The sequence below is a fragment of the Bos mutus genome, chromosome 2 (genome assembly GCF_027580195.1).
Source record: "Bos mutus isolate GX-2022 chromosome 2, NWIPB_WYAK_1.1, whole genome shotgun sequence".
Lineage (NCBI taxonomy): Eukaryota > Metazoa > Chordata > Mammalia > Artiodactyla > Bovidae > Bos > Bos mutus.
Genome location: NC_091618.1, coordinates 39,682,945 through 39,705,311, shown reverse-complemented (window position 1 = coordinate 39,705,311; position 22,367 = coordinate 39,682,945). Strand labels below are relative to the sequence as shown.

The 22,367-nt window shown below is 40.7% G+C and overlaps 1 protein-coding gene across 3 annotated transcripts in view; it reads right to left on the bottom strand.

Annotated features, from left to right (window-relative positions):
- PLEKHM3 (pleckstrin homology domain containing M3) overlaps positions 1–22,367 on the bottom strand; it is a 223,240-nt gene that overhangs the window by 52,239 nt on the left and 148,634 nt on the right. The window contains exon 7 of one of the 3 annotated variants that reach the window (XM_070387529.1): positions 21,437–21,463. The exons of the other annotated variants lie outside the window; for them this stretch is intronic. Coding sequence (XP_070243630.1) covers positions 21,452–21,463 — 12 coding nt within the window. The 3' untranslated portion in view covers positions 21,437–21,451. Of the gene's footprint in view, positions 1–21,436; positions 21,464–22,367 lie in introns of those variants that run through there. 3 annotated transcript variants of the gene reach the window in all.

The window sequence follows — 22,367 nt, the reverse complement described above, 5'->3', positions numbered from 1 at the left end:
GAATGTCTGGAAGAAGATAGACCGACTATAAAACAAAAGCTACCTCTGCAGAGTGTGATGTGAAGAAGAGAAAGGCAGATGTTAAAAATAGAATTCTGCAATTATCAGAGAAATCAATACAATAATAATCCCATTTACAATTACATCAAAAAGAATAAAATACCAAGGAGGTGAAAGACCTATACACTGAAAACTATAAGACCTTAATGAAAGGAATTAAAGATACAAGTAAATGGACAGATATTTCATGCTCATGGATTGGAAGAATCACTATTGTTAAAACATCCATACTATCCCAAACAATATACAGATTCAGACCCTATCAAACCCTATCAAAATTCCAACGGCATCTTCTACAGAAACAGAACAAGTAATCCAAATATTTGTATGGAGGCACAAAAGACCCTGAATAGCCAAATAATCTTGGCAAAGATGGAAGCATCACACTCTAATTTCAAAATATAACACAGAGCTATATTAACCAAAACAGCATGGTACTGGTATAAAAACAGACACATTGATCAATGGAACAGAAATAAACCCATGATATATATTCAATTAATTTATGAAAAAGGAGCCAGGAATATACACTGGGGAAGGGGGAGCCTCCTCAGTAAATGGTGCTGGGGAAATGGAACAGCAAAATGCAAAAGAATGAAACTGGAACACTATCTTATACCACTTACAAAATTAACTCCAAATGTATTAAGAACTTGAATGAAAGATCTAAAATCATAAAACTCCTGGTAGAAAACATGGACAGTAAGCTCCTTGACATCAGTCTTAGAGATGATTTTTTTTAATCAACACCAAAAAGCAAAGGCAGCAAAAGCAAAAATAAACAAGGGAAACTATATCAAACTAAGAAGCAAAGAAAACCATCGACAAAAGGAAAAGACAAAATCAAATGGGAGAAAATAATTACATATCTGATAATGTTAATATCCAAAATATATAAAGAACACATACAATTCAATAGCAAAAAAAAAAAAAAATCTGATTTAAAAATGGGCAGAGGATCTGAATAGACATTTTCCCAAAGAAGACATACAGATAAATAGTTACATGAAAAGGTGATCAACATCACTAATCATCGGAGAAATGTGAATCAAAATCATAATGAATCCTCTGGTCCCTTCAGTGGTCCCTTCCTCTCCCAGTTGAGCAGGCACTTGCTCCCAGCACCCAAAGGCACCCAAACTCCTCCTGGTGCCCAAATGGCTTCCTCTACCCCAGCAGCCCCTCAGTCCTCCCAGAGCAAGTGAAAGGGAACACTCAGTGCACTGCAGGTGGGAATATGAAATGGTGTAGCTGCTTTGGAAAACAGCCCAGCATTTTCTGAAATAGTTTAAAACAAAGAGGTACCATATCCATTCCTTTGTATATACTTAATGATAGGAGCATCAAGAACACAGGTCCACAGAGACTTGTACATGAGTGTTTATAGCAGCATTATTTGTAACAGACAAGAAGTAAAAACAACCTAAGGTCCATCAGCTGATGAATGGATAAAGAAAATGTAATATATATCCATTCAATGCAATATTATTCAGTCACAAAAAGGAATGACTTAACTGATACAGTCCACAACATGAGTGGACCTTGGAAATACTATAATAAGTCCCCTTCAGCACCATCCTTCAGTTCCACCATTTCCCACCTCCTTTCCTTCCTTCAGTCAGTAACTCTTCTTGCCTATTCACTTGATGCCAGCCCCAGTAGGTCAGTTGTTATACTTTACTACTGTACTTTTCAAGATACTGTATTATAAGATTAAAAATATTTTCTTTAAAAAAAAAAAACAACACAATGAGATACCACCTCACACCTGTTAGAATGGCTATCATAAAAAAAGACAAGAGTTGGTATAAATGTGGAGAAAAGGGAATCTTTGTGCATTGTCAGTGAGAATGTAAATTGGTGCAGCCATTATACAAAATGTTACGGTATGGAAGACCCTCAAAAAATTAAAAAACAGAACTACCATATGATACAGTAATGCCAATTCTGAGTATTTATCCAAAGAAACCAAAACAAAAGACAGATGTACTGCTATGTTCACTGCAGCATTATTTACAATAGCCAAGATATTGAGGAGGTCATGGCAACCCGCTCCAGTATTCTTGCCTGGAGAATCCCATGGACAGAGGAGCGTGCAGGGCTATAGTCCATAGGGTGTCAAAAAGCTGGACATGATTGAAACGATTTAGCACACAGCACAAGATATGGAAGTGACCTAAATGTCCATTGATGGATCAATGGATAGAGATGTGAGGCATGCATGTGTGTGTGTACATGTTTGTGTGAATACTGTGTGTGTGTGTGTGTATTCAACCATAAAAAAGAGTGAAACCTTGCTATTTGTGATGACATGGATGAACCCTGAGGGCATTATGTTAAATGAAATAAGTCAGACAGAGAAAGGCAAATACAGTATGATCTCCTCATATCTGGAATCTAAAACAAAACAAGCTAGCTTATAGTTACATAAAACAAATTGGTGGTTTCCAGAGGCAGTGGGTGGGGAGTAAGTGAAATAGGTGAAGGGAGTTAAAAGGTACAAACTTCCATTTATAAAATATATAAATCATGTGGATATAATTTATAGCATCATGACTACAGTTAATGACACCATATTGCATATTTGAAAGTTGCTAGGAAAGTAGAAGAAAAGAAATTCTGTAACCTACTGTGGTGACGATCATTTTGCAATATATACAAATAGTGAATACTCCATTGCACACCTGAAGCTATCATGTTATATGTCATTTAAACCTCAATTTTTAAAAAAAACCTATCACAGATACTCACACAAAGATAAATTCTTAAAACTAACAGAGTAACAGTAAGAGTGGAGACGGAAGAAAAATTTTTAAGAAAAAATTGAGTGGTGACATTGGAAGAGCACGTTTGGTGACTGTGTGAATGATGTTTGTGATAAAGAGTTAAACTCTGCTGATATTTGACTGCAAATAGCTTTTAAGCCTCGCACCTGCTTCTTGTGCCCCACACCTGGGTAAGCTGATAAGGAAGCCCAAACACCTACCGGAGATTCAAACCACCCACTCTCCTGCCTTCTGATGGCAGTCCTCACCTGGCCCACTCTCAACCACAATAAAAGCCCCAAGCCAGTGTGCTTTACCTGCTCTCTGCAGCCATTCTGGACCAGCCTGAGACTGCTCTGCTCATCCCAGAGACCTCAAATTATATGTAAGTAATAAACCTTTTCATACCTTCAAAAAATATATATGTATATAATTCTGTATTTTTTAATGTTTATATGAATACGTGTGGCCGCTTCTTATAGTAAATGCTTAAATTGTTGAAAGAGAAAACAATGACAGTGCCATAAAGCCTGGCTTTAGAAATATGTATACATTAATTTGCATATTATAAACATTACAAAAATGTAAAGAACCTTCATTTTTTTGGTTTTATATGACCTGTGTTTTCACTTATCCCCATAACATGTTTATTTTCACAAAAGTTCTTGAAAACTGCCTATCAGTGAACCTGTCATGGCCAGATCAGATTCAATGCTTGTATCCAAGGAGACCTGTCCGTCTAATCAGAATGTTCTCTTGACTTATGGGTTTTTAGGTTTGGGAAGGTAACACTGCCCTGCTCAATTAGAATGATTTATAAGATATGCATAGTGTCAATAGCCGTATCTAATTCTAGGCAATTTAAGGTTGGTTTTTGTTTACATAATTATCACTGAATTCTAGACATTTAATCTTATCTTTTTAAATACTTAACTGGGAGTTAGTAAGTAAGCAGTTGGTTAGGATGAATATTGCATTTTCTACGAATGGCGTTTAAATGTTTTAAATGCCCTTCTCTAGCTCTGCTGGGTCTCCTGCTCTATCAGAATTGACTCACCCCCTCAACGCTTCATCCCTGGAGGCACATTACTTGATCTGGATCACCTGGTTGGTCTCGCAATTCCTATAGTTTTAGATTGTGTTTTTGCAATCAACAGGAGAAACAGAATTGGTATCAGGTTTTAAGAATCCATTCCCCAGCTATTCTGAGGTCACAATCATTCCACGTCTCCCAGTGCACCTGCGGGTGAAGTGTGTTGCCCGTTTGAACACTCTTACCACTTCATCTGGTGTCAGTCTGAGAAGGGTCAATGTGCTGACTAACCTGCTTTAGACGTGGTCTTAAGAAAGAAATGAGAATGGTGGTTTTACAACAGGAGGACATTCAAAGATAAGATGAGCTTCAAAGAGAAAAGCACTCTGAATAGTATTCCCACCTGTGACACATTTAGAGGCTCAGTAAGACCGAAATGGAAAAGTGCCCTAAGGTAGGAAGCCCTGTAAAAGAGCAGACTTTACAGAGGGCCAAGGGCAGGCAGGACTTGGATGCAATCTCAAAATGACAGAATGATCTCTGTTCATTTCCAAGGCAAACCATTCAATATCACGGTAATCCAAGCCTATGCCCCAACCAGTAATGCTGAAGAAGCTGAAGTTGAACAGTTCTATGAAGACCTACAAGACCTTTTAGACCTAACACCCCAAAAAGACGTCCTTTTCATTATAGGGGACTGGAATACAAAAGTAGGAAGTCAAGAAACACCTGGAGTAACAGGCAAATTTGGCCTTGGAATACAGAATGAAGCAGGGCAAAGGCTAATAGAGTTTTGCCAAGAGAATACACTGGTCATAGCAAACACCCTCTTCCAACAACACAAGAGAACACTCTTGGACATCACCAGATAGTCAACACCGAAATCAGACTGATTATGTTCATTACACCCAAAGATGGAAAAGCTCTATACAGTCAGCAAAAACAAGACCAGGAGCTGACTGTGGCTCAGATCATGAACTCCTTATTGCCAAATTCAGACTTAAATTGAAGAAAGTTAGGGAAAACCACTAGACCATTCAGGTATGACCTAAATCAATATGATTATAGAGTGAAAGTGAGAAATAGATTTAAGGGACTACATCCCATAGATAGAGTGCCTGATGAACTATGGATGGAGGTTCATGACATTGTACAGGAGACAGGGATCAAGACCATCCCCATGGAAAAGAAATGCAAAAAAGCAAAATGGCTGTCTGGGGAGGCCTTACAAATAGCTGTGAAAAGAAGAGAAGCCAAAAGCAAAGGAGAAAAGGAAAGATATAAACATCTGAATGCAGAGTTACAGAGAATAGCAAGAAGAGATAAGAAAGCCTTCCTCAGCGATCAATGCAAAGAAATAGAGGAAAACAACAGAATGGGAAAGACTAGAGATCTCTTCAAGAAAATCAGAGATACCAAGGGAACATTTCATGCAAAGATGGGCTCGATATAGGACAGAAATGGTATGGACCTAACAGAAGCAGAAGATATTAAGAAAAGGTGGCAAGAATACACAGAAGAATTGTACAAAAAAGATTTTCATGACCCAGATAATCACGATGGTGTGATCACTGACCTAGAGCCAGACATCTGGAATGTGAAGTCAAGTGGGCCTTAGAAAGCATCACTACAAACAAAGCTAGTGGAGGTGATGGAATTCCAGTTGAGCTATTCCAAATCCTGAAAGATGATGCTGTGAAAGTGCTGCACTCAATATGCCAGCACATTTGGAAAACTCAGCAGTGGCCACAGGACTGGAAAAGGTCAGTTTTCATTCCAATCCCAAAGAAAGGCAATGCCAAAGAATGCTCAAACTTCCACACAATTGCACTCATCTCACACGCTAGTAAAGTAACGCTCAAAATTCTCCAAGCCAGGCTTCAGCAATACGTGAACCGTAAATTTCCAGATGTTCAAGTTTGTTTTAGAAAAGGCAGAGGAACCAGAGGTCAAATTGCCAACATCTGCTGGATCATCGAAAAAGGAAGAGAGTTCCAGAAAAACATCTATTTCTGCTTTATTGACGATGCCAAAGCCTTTGACTGTGTGGATCACAATAAACTGAGGAAAATTCTGAAAGAGATGGGAATACCAAACCACCTGACCTGCCTCTTGAGAAACCTGTATGCAGGTCAGGAAGCAACAGTTAGAACTGGACATGGAACAACAGACTGGTTCCAAATAGGAAAAGGAGTACATCAAGGCTGTAGATTGTCACCCTGCTTATTTAACTTCTATGCAGAGTACATCATGAGAAATGCTGGGCTGGAAGAAGCACAAGCTGGAATCAAGGTTGCCAGGAGAAATATCAACAACCTCAGATATGCAGATGACACCACCCTCATGGCAGAAAGTGAATAAGAACTAAAAAGCCTCTTGATGAAAGTGAAAGAGGAGAGTGAAAAAGTTGGCTTAAAGCTCAACGTTAAGAAAACTAACATCATGGCATCTGGTCCCATCACTTCATGAGAAATAGATGGGGAAACAGTGAAAACAGTGGCTGACTTTATTTTTTTGAGCTCCAAAATCACTGTAGATGGTGACTGCAGCCATGAAATTAAAAGACACTTACTCCTTGGAAGGGAAGTTATGACCAACCTAGATAGCATATTCAAAAGCAGAGACATTACTTTGCCAACAAAGGTCCGTCTAGTCAAGGCTATGGTTTTTCCAGTGGTCATGTATGGATGTGAGAGTTGGACTGTGAAGAAAGCTGAGTGCCGAAGAACTGATGCCTTTGAACTGTGGTGTTGGAGAAGACTCTTGAGAGTCCCTTGGACTGCAAGGAGATCCAACCAGTCCATTCTAAGGGGGATCAGTCCTGGGTGTTCATTGGGAGGACTGATGCTAAAGCTGAAACTCCAGTACTTCGGCCACCTCACGTGAAGAGTTGACTCATTGGAAAAGACCCTGATGCTGGGAGGGATTGGGGGCAGGAGGAGAAGGGGACGACAGAGGATGAGATGGCTGGATGGCATCACTGACTCGATGGACGGGAGTCTGAGTGAACTCCGGGAGCTGGTGATGGACAGGGAGGCCTGGCGCGCTGCGATTCATGGGGTTGCAAAGTGTCGGACATGACTGAGCGACTGAACTGAAGGGCAGGCAGACGGTGATCCAGCATCTAATACCCTTCTTCACAACACCCAGATGGCCTGCCTTTCTTGGTTTCAGCATCTTCACACTCCTGGGCTGGAAGAAGACACAGACTCTCCTCTACATTCATTCGCTACTGCTACAGGCAGCTCCAGCAAAGAGAAACTATCCACAATTCAGAAAATTGTATGAGTTCTAGAGGTTTGTTTTCCTTGGGCTTCCTGTCCTTCAGAAACATGGTTCACTGAAATAAGTATTTCACTTGTTGTTCTTCAGTTGCCCAGTAGTGTGGGACTTTTTGCAGCTCCACAGACTGCAGCATGCCCAGCCTCTCTGTCCCTCAAAGTTTGCCCAAGTTCATGTCCATTGCATTGGTGATGTCATCCAGCCATCCCATCCTCTGACACCCTTCTTCTGCCCTCAATATCTTTCCCAGCATCAGGGTCTTTTTCAATGAATCACCATTAGCATCAGGTGAACAAAATATTGGAGCATCAGCTTCAACATCAGTCTTTCCAATGAATATTCAGGGTTGATTTCCTTTAGGATTGACTGGTGTGATCTGCATGCTATCCAAGGAACTCTCGGGAGTCTTCTCCAGCACCACAGTTTGAAGGCATCAATTCTTTGGCACTCTGTCTTCAAAGTTCAGCTCTCACAACTGTACATGACCACTGGGAAGACCATAGCCTTGACTATACAGACGTTTGCTGGCAAAGTAATTTAGTCCCTGCTTTTCAAACACTGTCTAGGTTTTGTCATAGCTTTACTGCTGAGAAGCAATCGTTTTGTGATTTCATGACTGCAGTTACTATCTGCAGTGATCTTAAGAGCCCCCAAAGAGGAAATGTCACTACTCCCTCCTTTTCTCCTTCCATCTGGCATGAAGTAATGCAGCCGGATGCTATGATCTTAGTTTTTTTAGTATTTACTTTTAAGCCAGCTCTATCATTCTCCTCCTTCGCACTTACCAAGAGGCTCTTGAGTTCCTCTTTGCTTTCTGCTACTAGAGTGGTATCATTCTCATATCTGAGGTTGTTGATGTTTCTCCCACCTATCTTGATTATGGCTTGTAACTCATCCAGCCCAGCATGTCTCATGATGTGTTCAGTGTATAGGTTAAATAAATAGGGTGACAGCCGACAGCTCTGTTGTACTGAGAAGAGGTTTCATTGGTTATCTAATCTATTAAACTGAGGAAGGAATGATGCTAAAGCTGAAACTCCAGTACTTTGGCCACCTCATGTGAAGAGTTGACTCATTGGAAAAGACTCTGATGCTGGGAGGGATCGGGTGCAGGAGAAGAAGGGGACGACAGAGAATGAGATGGCTGGATGGCATCACTGACTCGATGGACGTGAGTCTGAGTGAACTCTGGGAGTTGGTGATGGACAGGGAGGCCTGGTGTGCTGTGATTCATGGGGTCGAAAAGAGTCGGACACTACTGAGCGACTGATCTGATCTGATCTGATAACATAGATAAGGTGCATGGATCTGAAGTACACAGTGCAATAATCTTTTAAACTTATGTGTGAAACTACCTGTTTTCTTGGCCTCCAGCCCCAACCACTCCAACACATTCTCTGTGCCATCATCAGAAGGATCTTACTAAAACACAGATTTGACCAAACAATAAAAATAATGACATCAGCTCTTGTGCCACCCCCACAGCAGTGATTAACTGTTAATATGTGCCAGTCATGGCTCTAAGCTTTTAAATTAATGATTTCCTTTAAGATAATACAAGTCAAGCACTTGGAACATTGGCAGGCATGCAGTGAATATTATTTGCAAGAGCCCTAAAAGGTCATTATTGTACAGCAGATGGAACTCTGCTCAATGTTATGCAGCAGCCTGGATGGGAGGGGATTTTGAGGGAAAATGCATATATGTGTATATATGGCTGAGTCCATCCACTGTTCACTTGAAACTAGCAGAGCTATGTCCCAATACAAAATAAAAAGTTTAAAAAAAAGTCCTAGAAGGTCAGTATTTTTATTGTTAATAATTTATAGGAAATAGAACTGAGGCTTAGAATGCTTGAGTCATTTGCCCAAGGTCACCCAGCTTGGATGTGTAGAGCAGGGAGCTGGACTCTGAGCCCAAGTGCTAACCATGAGGTGTTAGTGCTGTCCTAGAGCTGGCATTCTCTTAATGAGAACTCCCAAAGCCTCTTCAGCCCCTATGGGATGAGATCTCAACTCCTCATCAGGCCCTACAAGGGATTCCCACCAGCTGGGTGCAGCCCATGTTTCCACACTTGCTTCTGGTTTTTATCTACCTTGCATCCATCTCCTGCTCTCAGATGCCTGCCTACTCATCATTCCCTGAAAAAATTTTGATCTTAATAGCTATCATCATTGCTCTCAGCATGTGTGAGTTCTGGGTGCTTCTGTATCTATTTTCAATTCTTACTGCAACTGTCTGAAATAGTATCACACTCATTTTAGATATAAACTGAGACACAGGAAGATTACGGGACTTGTTTCACGGTCAGTGAAAATGAAACGTTAGTCGCTCAGTCATGTCCAACTCAGTGATCTCATGGACTGTAGCCTGCCAGGCTTCTCCATCCATGGAATTCTCCAGGCAAGAATACTGGAGTGGGTTGCCATTCCCTTCTCCAAGGAATCTTCCCGACCTAGGGATCAAACCAAGGTCTCTTGATCAGATCAGATTAGATCAGATCAGTCGCTCAGTCATGTCCAACTCTTTGTGACCCCATGAATCGCAGCACGCCAGGCCTCCCTGTCCATCACCAACTCCCGGAGTTCACTCACATCCATCGAGTCAGTGATGCCATCCAGCCATCTCATCCTCTGTCGTCCCCTTCTCCTCCTGTCCCCAATCCCTCCCAGCATCAGAGTCTTTTCCAATGAGTCAACTCTTTGCATGAGGTGGCCAAAGTACTGGAGCTGTAGCATCATTCCTTCCAAAGAAATCCCAGGGCTGATCTCCTTCTGAATGGACTGGTTGGATCTCCTTGCAGTCCAAGGGACTCTCAAGAGTCTTCTCCAACACCACAGTTCAAAAGCATCAATTCTTCAGCGCTCAGCCTTCTTCACAGTCCAACTCTCACATCCATACATGACCACTGGAAAAACCATAGCCTTGACTAGACGAATCTTTGTTGGCAAAGTAATGTCTCTGCTTTTGAATATGCTATCTAGGTTGGTCATAACTTTCCTCCCAAGGAGTAAGCATCTTTTAATTTCATGGCTGCAGTCACCATCTGTAGTGATTTTGGAGTCCAGACTTTATAAGTCTGACACTGTTTCCACTGTTTCCCCATCTATTTCCCATGAAGTGATGGGACCAGATGTAATGATCTTTGTTTTCTGAATGTTGAGCTTTAAGCCAACTTTTTCACTCTCCACTTTCACCTTCATCAAGAGGCTTTTGAGTTCCTCTTCACTTTCTGCCATAAGGACGGTGTCATCTGCATATCTGAGGTTACTGATATTTCTCCCAGCAATCTTGATTCCAGCTTGTGTTTCTTCCAGTCCAGCGTTTCTCATGATGTACTCTGCATATAAGTTAAATAAGCAGGGTGACAATATACAGCCTTAACGTACTCCTTTTCCTATTTGGAACCAGTCTGTTGTTCCATGTCCAGTTCTAACTGTTGCTTCCTGACGTGCATACAAATTTCTCAAGAGGCAGATCAGGTGTTCTGGTATTCCCATGTCTTAAAGAATTTTCCACAGTTTATTGTGATCCATACAGTCAAAGGCTTTGGCATAGTCAATAAAGCAGAAATAGATTTTTCTGGAACTCTCTTGCTTTTTCCATGATCCAGCAGATGTTGGCAATTTGATCTCTGGTTCCTCTGCCTTTTCTAAAACCAGCTTGAACATCAGGTAGTTCATGGTTCAAGGTCTCTTGAGCTGCGGGCATACACTTTACTGTCTGAGCCACCTGGGAAGCCCCATTTCATGGTCAGAGAGCCCATCAAAGTTGGAGTCTGAACTCAGGCTGTCTGACTGCTCTGTGTGATCCGTCCTACTCTGCTGCCATTCCCTTCAAGCCACACATTCTCATAACTGGCTCAAGTGTCACCTGGTTTCTAAGGCATTTTTGACTCTAGCCACCAATGTACCTGTCTTGCTCTGTTGCTTTCCACAGGTACAAAGAGATGACTCGTTAAAGAAGAATGGCCCATGCTCCATTTCTATTCTAGGCCTTTCCAAGTGCATTCAACCTCTTCATTAAAAAAGCTGAAACTGAATATTTATGGAATTTTCCCAATGCAGGCCCTGGAACCCAACACTGCTGTCCAGACAAACTGGCAAGTCTTAGGCCAGACAGGGTTATAATCTGATGGTGTGAACACAGAGGGCAAATGGTGACATTTCTAACGGCGTGAACACAGAGGGCAAATGGAGAAGCTGCTGCCAGTTAAACACCATGTGTTCTTCAGCAGAACCTCTTGGGCTGTGTGATTCATGCGCTCCTAGGACATGGATAATTCCTAAGAGATGAGCTAGCCAGCTCCTCAAACCTGAGGACAATGGGAGGATGAATTCTGTGGGCCACTGGAAAGGCCGGAGTGGGCAATTTTTGAATTGATCTTGAAAAGCGTTTTATCATCGGAATAGCTAACATTATTGTTGATTATGTAGAATGAAAAATACCAAAGCATTTGAACATTTGATACATGTTCAGTTCCTTTTGTACCTAAAAAGTGAATATTAATGTGCAATCTGTGAAAGTCTCACAACTTGACGGGGAGTGACTGGCTCTGCAATGACCTCCTGACAAACTGTGGCAGCATTTGGTTGTCATCATTCAATCACATCTGTAGTTAAGATTATAAAATAAGTCACTTGATTCTTTAGCACATTATTCTTCCATAAATTTAAACTAATACTTTATTTTTTAATTTTTTCTTATTTTTTAAACTTCAAACTTTTTATTTTGTACAGGGGTATAGCTGATTAACAATGTTGCGGTAGTTTCAGGAGAACAGTGAAGGGACTGAATCATACATACACATGTATCCATGGATGGGAGGGGGGTTTGGGGGAGAATGGGTACATGTATATACAAACTAATACCTGTTTTAAATTCCAAGCTAAAAAATCTCATTGTTAAGAATACAGAAATCCAATTCAGAATGAGCACAATTATTAAATTACAAAGTATATTGGGTGTACAAGGTAATTCCAAAGTTGATCTAGAAAAATAAAAAGGCAAGTACAAATAAGACAATTTGAAAAATGAGAATATGAGATTGTATTTATACTGCTGCTGCTAAGTCACTTCAGTCGTGTCTGACTCTGTGCGACCCCATAGACGGCAGCCCACCATGCTCCCCTATCCCTGGGATTCTCCAGGCAAGAACACTGGAGTAGGTTGCCATTTCCTTCTCCAATGCATGAAAGTGAAAAGTGAAAGTGAAGTCACCCAGTCATGTCCGACTCTGTGCGACCCCATAGACGGCAGCCCACCATGCTCCCCTATCTCTGGGATTCTCCAGGCAAGAACACTGGAGTAGGTTGCCATTTCCTTCTCCAGTGCATGAAAGTGAAAAGTGAAAGTGAAGTCACCCAGTCGTGTCCGACTCTTAGCGATCCCATGGACTACAGCCTACCAGGCTCCTCTGCCCATGGGATTTCCCAGGCAAGAGTATTTATGCTACCAGACATCAAAATATATCATACAATTCAAATAATTGGTGCCAGCATCAGAATGGGTATTGAGGAAATAGAAGTGACTGCTCAGAAACAGATTCTAGAACACATATGTAATTATGATAAATATGGAATAAAAAGCACAGGAAGGATGGATTACTTTAAAAATAGAGCTGAAATCACTGCTTAACCATTTGGGGGAAAATCAAACTATATCCTCACTTTATATCAAGAAGTAGAACAAATCCCAACATTACATTATTAAATATATAAAGTTATCTTTAAAAAGACAAGAACATGCAACATGCAAATGATGATTATCTGACCTGAGCATGGTGAAAGGCTTTTCAGCCTTTAAACCAATGGAAAAGAATCAAGGGGAAAAACAGACAGATCTGGACATATAAGAGTTAAACTACTGAGCAAAAAAACATCATATATAAAATTCAAGGGCAAACAACCAAACTACGGAAAATACCACACATAAAGTATTGATAGCCTAATATCGAAGGAACTCACATAAACTGAAAACACAGCTTATCCCCAAATGGTCAAAAGATATGGTCAAACAACTCATGAAAAAAAATAGTATTAGCAAGAAACATATAAAATGTTTAGCCTCACAAATAAAAAGTAGATATGCAAAGTCAAACAAGGAGAATTTTTTTCTGCTTCTAATATTACCAAGTATTTGCAGTTTTAAAACGACGATGGCTAATGCTCCAGTGTTAGAATTTGCTTACACTGTTGGTGTGGGTATGTGCTGTGCTGCGCTTAGTCGCTCAGTCGTGTCCAACTCTTTGCAACCCCATGGACTGTAGGTGGCCAGGCTCCTCTGTCCACGAAGATTCTCCAGGCAGGAATACTGGAGTGGGTTGTCATGTCTTGCTCCAGGGGATCTTCCCAACCCAGGGATTGAACCCAGGTCTCCTGCATTGCAGGCGGATTCTTTACTGTCTGAGGCACCACAGAAGCCCTGGTGTGGGTATAAGTGAAGTTGCTCAGTCATGTCCGACTCTTTGCGACCCCATGGACTGTAGCCTACCAGGCTCCTCCGTCCGTGGGATTCTCCAGGCAAGAGTACTGGAGTGGGTTGCCGTTTCCTTCTCCAGGAGATCTTCCCAACTCAGGGATCGAACCCGGGTCTCCCACATTGTAGGCAGACGCTTTACCATCTGAGCCACCAGTTGTATCTAGACCTTTTCAAAAGTTCAGACCCTCTACTTTAGTAGTTCCTCATTTGAATTTATCTTAAATAGTCAGAAACAAAATGATTTTGGCACAAGGATGTATATCATAGTGTTATTTGTAATAATACAAAATTGGAAACCCCACAATGTCCAATAAAAAGGAGGTTAAACTAGCTATAGCAATGGAGATTTTAACATAGGAGTTAACAATCTTCAGAAGTACTGGTATTTGTGAGTTAAAAGCAAGATAAAAGTTTATATGCTCTGATGAATGGCCATGCTTTACCCCCACACATGCATAGAACAGAGCTTGCCAGATATGTACCTCAAAGTTAACCTTGGTAGGGGGTTTACAGCTCCAGTAGCCAGCCCTGGCGGGGTCTGTGAGCTCCTTTAATTCCCACATCATCATCCTAGGGATCTCACCACCCCTGTTTCTATACAAACACTGAGTAGTGGGACCCAGAGTCAGGTTTTCAAGGCCTGGGATCTGAACCTCTCTGCCATGCTGCTTGGGCGGTTCTTTTCTCTTCAGTATCTTCCCAAATTCTCTGCAATGAGTACACTTTTATAATGCAGAAAAAACCCACAGCTTTCAAAACAGCGAATCGAGGCCAAGAGCCCCTGGAAGTTTTGTGTTCTGTTCTGTTCCGACAGCCCACAGTGTGGGAGACAGTTCTGCCATTCTTCCCCCGGCTCTGGCTTCTCCTTCCATTTCCTTCCCTTTCTTCTACTCATTCCAGTGTAAATCATGGAGTCACTCAGCCTAGAGATGGAGTAAAGGCCTTGGTGCACTGCAGAGCCATTCCAGGGCCAGCCTGGCTACTCGTTTTCTTTCCTTCGCCTCCTCCTTTTCCTTCCCTCCTGCCTTTTCAGCACCCCCTGTGAATAAGCCTGGTTCAAAGTTCTGGCTTAACAAAACAAACCAGGGCATCCTGGGGTTAACTGTGGGCTGGCCTTTCACAGTTCTATGATTAAATTGCATTTTTCAGTGGTTCTGCCTTTAAACTCCAAGTCTTTTAAAGAGAAATTTAAGGAGAGCAAAACATAGGAAACAGTGCCAAACACCAATAACATATTTTAGTTGTTTGGGGAATGGGCAGCTTTAGAAACCACAAATTCCCACTTATGCAAGGGCGACTTGAGCTTTTTCTTTATTGCTTAGTGACAGAAGCCTGGCTATAGACCATAGTCAGAGTTGTTCTCTTGTTTTCTTTTCTCTCTCTCTCTGAAAACAGTTATAAAAGGCCTGAGCTATCACAAGAAGAGTTGGCTAATCCAACAGCTCTAATCAAACACCAAAAATCATTTTCCACTGATGCAGTTACTTCAGATTAAAAGGCAGCTCCAAGTCTCTGTCTCAGTAACCTGCTATACCTGCTCTACAAGCTCAATCACGTGGAGACACACTCAAAACTTGGGAGGCTCCACCCGCTTGACTTTACCACCAATTGGCAAGGCTTTGGTAGCATGTGTTCAAATAGAAATCTGTCTCCTTTCTCCCAAAGAAAATAACTGAAAATGGAAGATAAGATGTGAATATTGTTTTGTGACTATGCTTTCCAAAACAAGGCTGGCACAACACAAAATGGAAAGAATCCCAGAGAGCTCTCTTCTGTGGCCTTATATCTATTCTGACTATCAGGAACAATGAATTCTATTGCCAGAATCTGATGATGAGGTTCTTAAAAACCCCCGCCATTGGAGCCTGGATGAAGGTGTGACCCAGCCAGTCCTAGGGCATGAACTGGTAAACTGTACTACATTCTCACCAAATAAACTGGAAATAAGGTGCCAGTGAGGTTGGGTTTTCATACTCACTCCTCAAATTACTAGCAAATGTGAACTTGAGTTCACATAGTCCCACTTGAGAATAAGAAGATAGCAATGAAGTTCTAAAACAACTTCTTCATATAGAATACTGAACATTTTTGGTAGTAAGCATGTGTAAGGTGTACAAAGCCACTATAAGTCAGGGAAACAGCCTTGGAATGAAGCAGCTGACAGTTATCTGAAGTAGCAACCAACTAACATGGGTAGAAGAGTTCAGTTTTATATTTATTATTATTACTTTTGGCCATGCCATGAGGCACATGAGATCTTAAGTTTTCTGACCAGGGACGGAACCTGCGTTCCCTGCATTAGAAGCATGGAGTGTTAACCACTGGACTGCCAGGGACGTCCAGAGATTAATTTTACTAAGTAAAGGCTAAACTCAACAGATTCCATAAAAACTGCAAACAAAAAAACCTAGAAAGTAAGAACTACAAAAAAGTAGAAAAAAGATGAAAATATCCTCAATAAAACACCAGCAAATTGAATCCAGCAACATATAAAAAGAGTTATACATTATGACCAATTGGGATTTATCCCAGGAATGCAAGGTTGGTTTAACATCTGAAAATCAAACAGTATAAGAGTTTGATTACATTAAATCACCACATTAACAGAATAAAGGACAAAAACCACATAAGGATCTCAATAGATGCAGAAAAATCATTTGACAAAATCTAGTATCTCTCCACGATAAAAATACTCAACAAGTAGGAAAAGAAGCTTGTATCATATTGAGTAACATACCTAACTATGAAAGAGTCAGTTCATTCTGAATAGCAAAAAACTAAATGTTTTCCCCTCTTTTCTCAAGAAAAGACTTACCATATCTATTCAACGTTGTACTAGAGGTTCTAGCCAGTAATTAGGCAAGAAAAAGAAATTTAAAACTCTAGATTGAAAAGGAAGATCTAAAACCATCTCTAGTCTCAGATGACAAGATCTGGTATAAAGAAAAGCTAGAAACATTTTGCTGACATGAAAGTCATAAAAATAAAACTATTATATTTTTGAACAAGACTCTGTAACTATATCCATGTAGGTTGCTTATACTCTTAGAGAGTCTGACTGATTAACACTATCCAGTTCAGAGTTATGCAAACACTAGAAATCCCATTCAACAAGATAAAATGGTAATATTACTGTCAGAGCATATAATAAATTCCCATTTCAACAGAAAGAGGTATATATGTATTTTTATTAGGAGAAAATCAGTTTCTCTTCCCCTATCTATTAAACATATTAAATACTATTTAAGTACCTACTGAAAATATCTTAAAAAGTATCACTGAGTAAGATTCCAAATGGCTGAGTTCAGTTCAGTTGCTCAGTCGTGTCCAACTCTTTGTGACCCCATGGACTGCAGCATGCCAGGCTTCCCTGTCCATCACCAACTCCTGGAGCTTGCTCAAACTCATGTCTATCGAGTTGGTGATGCCATCCAATCTCATCCTCTCTCATTCCCTTTTGCTCCTGCCTTCAATCTTTCCTAGCATCAGGGTCTTTTCCAATGAGTCAGTTCTTCACATCAGGTGACCAAAGTATTGGAGCTGCAGCTTCAGCATCAGTCCTTCCGATGAATATCCAAATGATGAGCCTGCCCAAATATCCCCATATTTCATTCTGGCCCTGTCTCCTGCAGGTATTCTGAGTCATCGCTACTCACAAGGGAACAAAGATGACATCAATGTGATAGGCCTGTTCCAGCTCCCTGTGCACTAGATAGTAAAAGATTCCACACGGACATGTGGCTTCGAGTTGACTGGAAACAAGCCATGGCCACCCGTGGCTAAAACTGAGGCCAAAGGGTAGATGAGGATGAGAACCTACATATTTCCCTGAAAAGATCCTTTAAGGCACAAAGGAAAGCCAAGTTAAGGAGAAGACTACTCAGACATCTTAGAGTTAGTAAAAAATAAAAGCTCCATGTAATCCAGTAATATTCACTAGTCTACAGAGTGATCCAGGTGCTTGGGAATGTCTTGGTCTGAGCCTAGTTTATATTCTCAGCATGATGTCAATGGCAGTGATCCTGTTGCTTTGGGTTTGCTGACCAATGCTAGTCTTGAACTTGCCAGATCTTCCCTGGCTAACTCGTACATAACCTGAAAAACCACTTTAAATCTTGCTGGAGTCCTTCAACTTTGCTTCTTGTTTGTATTTTGGCCCTATAGTCAACACTTGCAACTCTAGTCTCCTTGACTTTGGTCATTTGGGCCTCCTCCTCTCCCTTTTACAAATCTTTCTGTATCTCCAAATGTAGCTCCTCTTTCTAGACCAACTTTGAAATCTCATGTAAAGTACTAATGTGTTGATTAAAACAATGAAGAAACAGAAAAACAAACAAACAAACAAACAACCTTTTAAAATTTTCTTAAATCTGTCCAATTTTTTAGCTTCTCTTTCTCCTGAGTGCCAGAAACAGCAGCAGCAACATTAAAGAAAAACAAAGCGAAACAAACACTAACTTCTTAAGTATTTCTCAACCATGCTCTGAACTTGCCAGTTTGAAGTGAAAATGAAATAAACATGTTAGCAAGTATAAGTATTCTAATAGATTGGTTGCTTACAACAGTTATTTCAGATATCTCATCTTTCAAAAAAATTTTATTAATAAGTAGCACTGCAGTCCTGGCAGGAAAACTATAAACCTAGAGAAAAGATGTAACAGAATTCCATAAAAGGAGCTATTGAATCATTTCCCTGAAGAAAATGCTTGAATGCACTTTATTATTATTTTTTTTTTTGAATGCACTTTAGAAAGAATTGGCATGACTCCACATCACCCTGTCTGAAGTACTCAAAGCTACTTGGGCGACTGAAAGGAATCATACTATGAGAGTGACTGAGCAAGAGCACCCAGGTTTCATGTTTTCTGGATCAGTACAATTTTTAAAGGGGGTTCCCTGGTGGCTCATCGGTAAAGAATTCACCTGCAATGCAGGAGACACAGGTTCGACCCCTGAGTTGGGAAGGTACCCTGAAGAAGAAAATGGCAACCCACTCCAGTATTCTTGCCTGGGAAATCCCATGGACAGGGGAGCCTGGCAGACAACAGTCCATGGGGTTGCCAAAGAGTTGGACACGACTGAGAGACTAAACAACTTTTTAAAAAGTGCCCTGTTTTTAATTTTGCCTATAAGGACATGAAGAGCAGCACTATCGCCACATTTCACAAGAGAGGACAAATTCACCACATTATATTTTTCTCCTTTCCTCATGACCTGGTGAGAACTCTGTCCCAGATGAGTTTTCAATGCACAGAAGAAAATTGAGATTTTTGTGTGATAAGAGAATAAGGATCTCACTATTTGCCAAAACTATTGCTTTAAAGTGAATTTCAAAATAGAAGAATTGGGAAAGTTTCCAAACTTCAATCATGTGAAAATACCTTCACAGACGTTTTCAAAGCAGCATTTCCACTTGTGTTCAGTTCAGTTCAGTCGCTCAGTTGTGTCCAACTCTTTGTGACCCCATGAACCGCAGCACGCCAGGCCTCCCTGTCCATCACCAACTCCTGGAGTCTACCCAAATCCATGTCCATTGAGTCGGTGATGCCATCCAACCATCTCATCCTCTGTCATCCCTTCTCCTTCTGCCCTCAATCTTTCCCAGCATCAGGGTCTTTTCAAATGAGTCAGCTCTTCGCAGCAGGTGGCCAAAGTATTGGAGTTTCAGCTTCAACATCAGTCCTTCCAATGAACACCCAGGACTGATCTCCTTTAGGAAGGACTGGTTGGGTCTCCTTGTAGTTCAAGGGACTCTCAAGAGTCTTCTCCAACACCACAGTTCAAAAGCATCAGTTCTTCGGCATTCAGCTTTCTTTATAGTCCAACTCTCACATCCATACATGACCACTGGAAAAACCATAGCCTTGACTAGACGGACCTCTGTTGACAAAGTAATGTCTCTGCTTTTTAATATGCTGTCTATTGGTCATAACTTTCCTTCCAAGGAGTAAGTATCTTTTAATTTCATAGCTGTAATCACCATCTGCAGTGATTTTGGAGCCCCCAAAAATAAAGTCTGACACTGTTTCCACTGTTTCCCCATCTATATCCCATGAAGTGATGGGCCCGGATGCCATGATCTTTGTTTTCTGAATGCTGAGCTTTAAGCCAACTTTTTTACTCTCCTCTTTCACTTTCATCAAGAGGCCCTTTACTTTCTTCTTTACTTTCTGCCGTAAAGGTGGTGTCATCTGCATATCTGAGGTTATTGATATTTCTCCTGGCAATCTCAATTCTAGCCTGTGCTTCTTCCAGCCCAGTGTTTCTCATGATGTATTTTGCATGTAAGTTAAATAAGCAGGGTGACAATATACAGCCTTGACGTACTCCTTTTTCTATTTGGAACCAATCTGTTGTTCCATGTCCAGTTCTAACTGTTGCTTCTTGATCTGCATATAGGTTACTCAAGAGGCAGGTCAGGTGGTCTGGTATTCCCATCTCTCTCAGAATTTTCCACAGTTTATTGTGATTCACACAGTCAAAGGCTTTGGCATAGTCAATAAAGCAGAAATAGATGTTTTTCTAGAACTCTCTTGCTTTTTCCATGGTCCAGTGGATGTTGGCAATTTGATCTCTGGTTCCTCTGCCTTTTCTAAAACCAGCTTGAACATCTGAAAGTTCATGGTTCACGTATTGCTGAAGCCTGGCTTCAAGAATTTTGAGCATTACTTTACTAGCATGTGAGATGAGTGCAATTGTGCAGTAGTTTGAGCATGCTTTGGCATTGCCTTTCTTTGGGACTAGAATGAAAACTGCCCTTTTCCAGTCCTGTGGCCACTGCTGAGTTTTCCAAATTTGCTGGCATATTGAGTGCAGCACTTTCACAGCATCATCTTTTAGGATTTGAAATAGCTCAACTGGAATTCCGTCACCTCCACTAACTTTGTTTGTAGTGATGCCTCCTAAGGCCCACTTGATTTCACATTCCAGGATGTCTGGCTCTAGGTGAGTGTGAGTGATCACACCATCGTGATTATCTGGGTCATGAAGATCTTTTTTGTACAGTTCTTCTGTGTATTCTTGCCACCTTTTCTTAATATCTTCTGCTTCTGTTAGGTCCATACCATTTCTGTCCTTTATCGAACCCATCTTTGCATGAAATGTTCCCTTGGTATCTCTAATTTTCTTGAAGAAATCTCTAGTCTTTCCCATTCTGTTGTTTTCCTCTATTTCTTTGCATTGATCACTGAGGAAGGCCTTCTTCTCTCTCCTTGCTATTCTTTGGTACTCTGCATTCAAATGGGTATATCTTTCCTTTTCTCCTTTACTTTTGGCTTCTCTTCTTTTCACAGCTATTTGTAAGGCCTCCTCAGACAGCCATTTTGCTTTTTTGCATTTCTTTTTCTTGGGGATGGTCTTGATTCCTATCTCCACTTTTGTTAATTAATTTCAATTGAGTCACTGTTTGCTTAAGTAAATACATTTTAAAATGACAGTCTTATATGAATACCATAAATGGATGGCCAGAATCCCTTATAAAATCATGATAACTTAACTGCTGAAAGGCCCTGAACTTCCCGATAACTCTGAAAGGGAGATATACAGGTATTAGGGGTTCAAGTCCCCCCAGGACTGGAATGAGACTTTGCTTGATACAACCTCAAGGAAATGTCATTTAATGCCATGACCATGTACTGCCTAAAAGCATATCTTATACCAACTAATGGGGCTTCCCTGGTGGCTCAGAGGGTAAATATCATTTTGGTAGATGTTCCATAGAATCAGAGGTATCCTTATATAGTAATTAAGAGCAATGGCTAACTCGGTTCAAATTTGGAGACTTACCCATGTACCAGCTGGTAACCTTCAGCAAGCCATTTGCCTTCTCTGCTTAGGTCTTCATCTATGAAATGGGGATAAGAATAATACCCACTTCATTGTGAGGGTCAAACTAGTATCTACAGGTAAAATTCTTTGAATGGTAAGTGACAGGTATTAAGAGCTCAAAAATGTTAACAGTTATTCTTATTCTCCTACACTTGGAGAATACCAAAACATCTAGGCATCTGTTAGACTATATCAGGCCTCTAGTGATACAGTAACATGTTTCTGGAGAAAACATATAGCTAGAGAATAAGAATGACAATTCCTTTGCTAATTTGCATTAAAGTGAATAACTTGGTACACATGTATCTAAGGCAACTCATTGTTTCTTTGGTTTGTTTCCTTCCATGGCCCATTTTCTAGGTCAAGAGCAAGTCTGAATGATATATTTTTGCCTCTAAGGCATAGAACACAATGCATTTGACACAAAAAGATTACACCATAGAGAAAGGCTTTCAGAATCTTAACTGCAAGTCACTACTTAGGTAAACAAGACCATCAAAATATACTAGGCTTCTAAGTATGAAATTAATGTCATCTCTATTTAGAGTAAACAGTAGAATTAATGTAGGATTGAACCCTCAGAGTGGGGGGATTTAACCCTCACATGTTATGATTTAATTTATATTACGAAACACAGTTCAGAAGGACTTACTCATTACCAAGTCATCAAATAAATGAGCTAACATCAAAAAGCAGGGGTTCTAGGGGGCTCCTAAGATGGATTAGTTGGTCTTGAACAAGAAAGACATATATTAACATATCCTAAGCTGTTGCCTTTCATGTGTCTCATCCCTTTTGTCCCTGGGACTATATTTAGCACAGTGAGAACAGCAGCACTGCCAGGGCAGTCAAGTAGAAAGAGAGGGTATTAATTTAGTAGATCTTGGTCAAGGTTAGGGCAAGAGATAGTGGACAAGTAT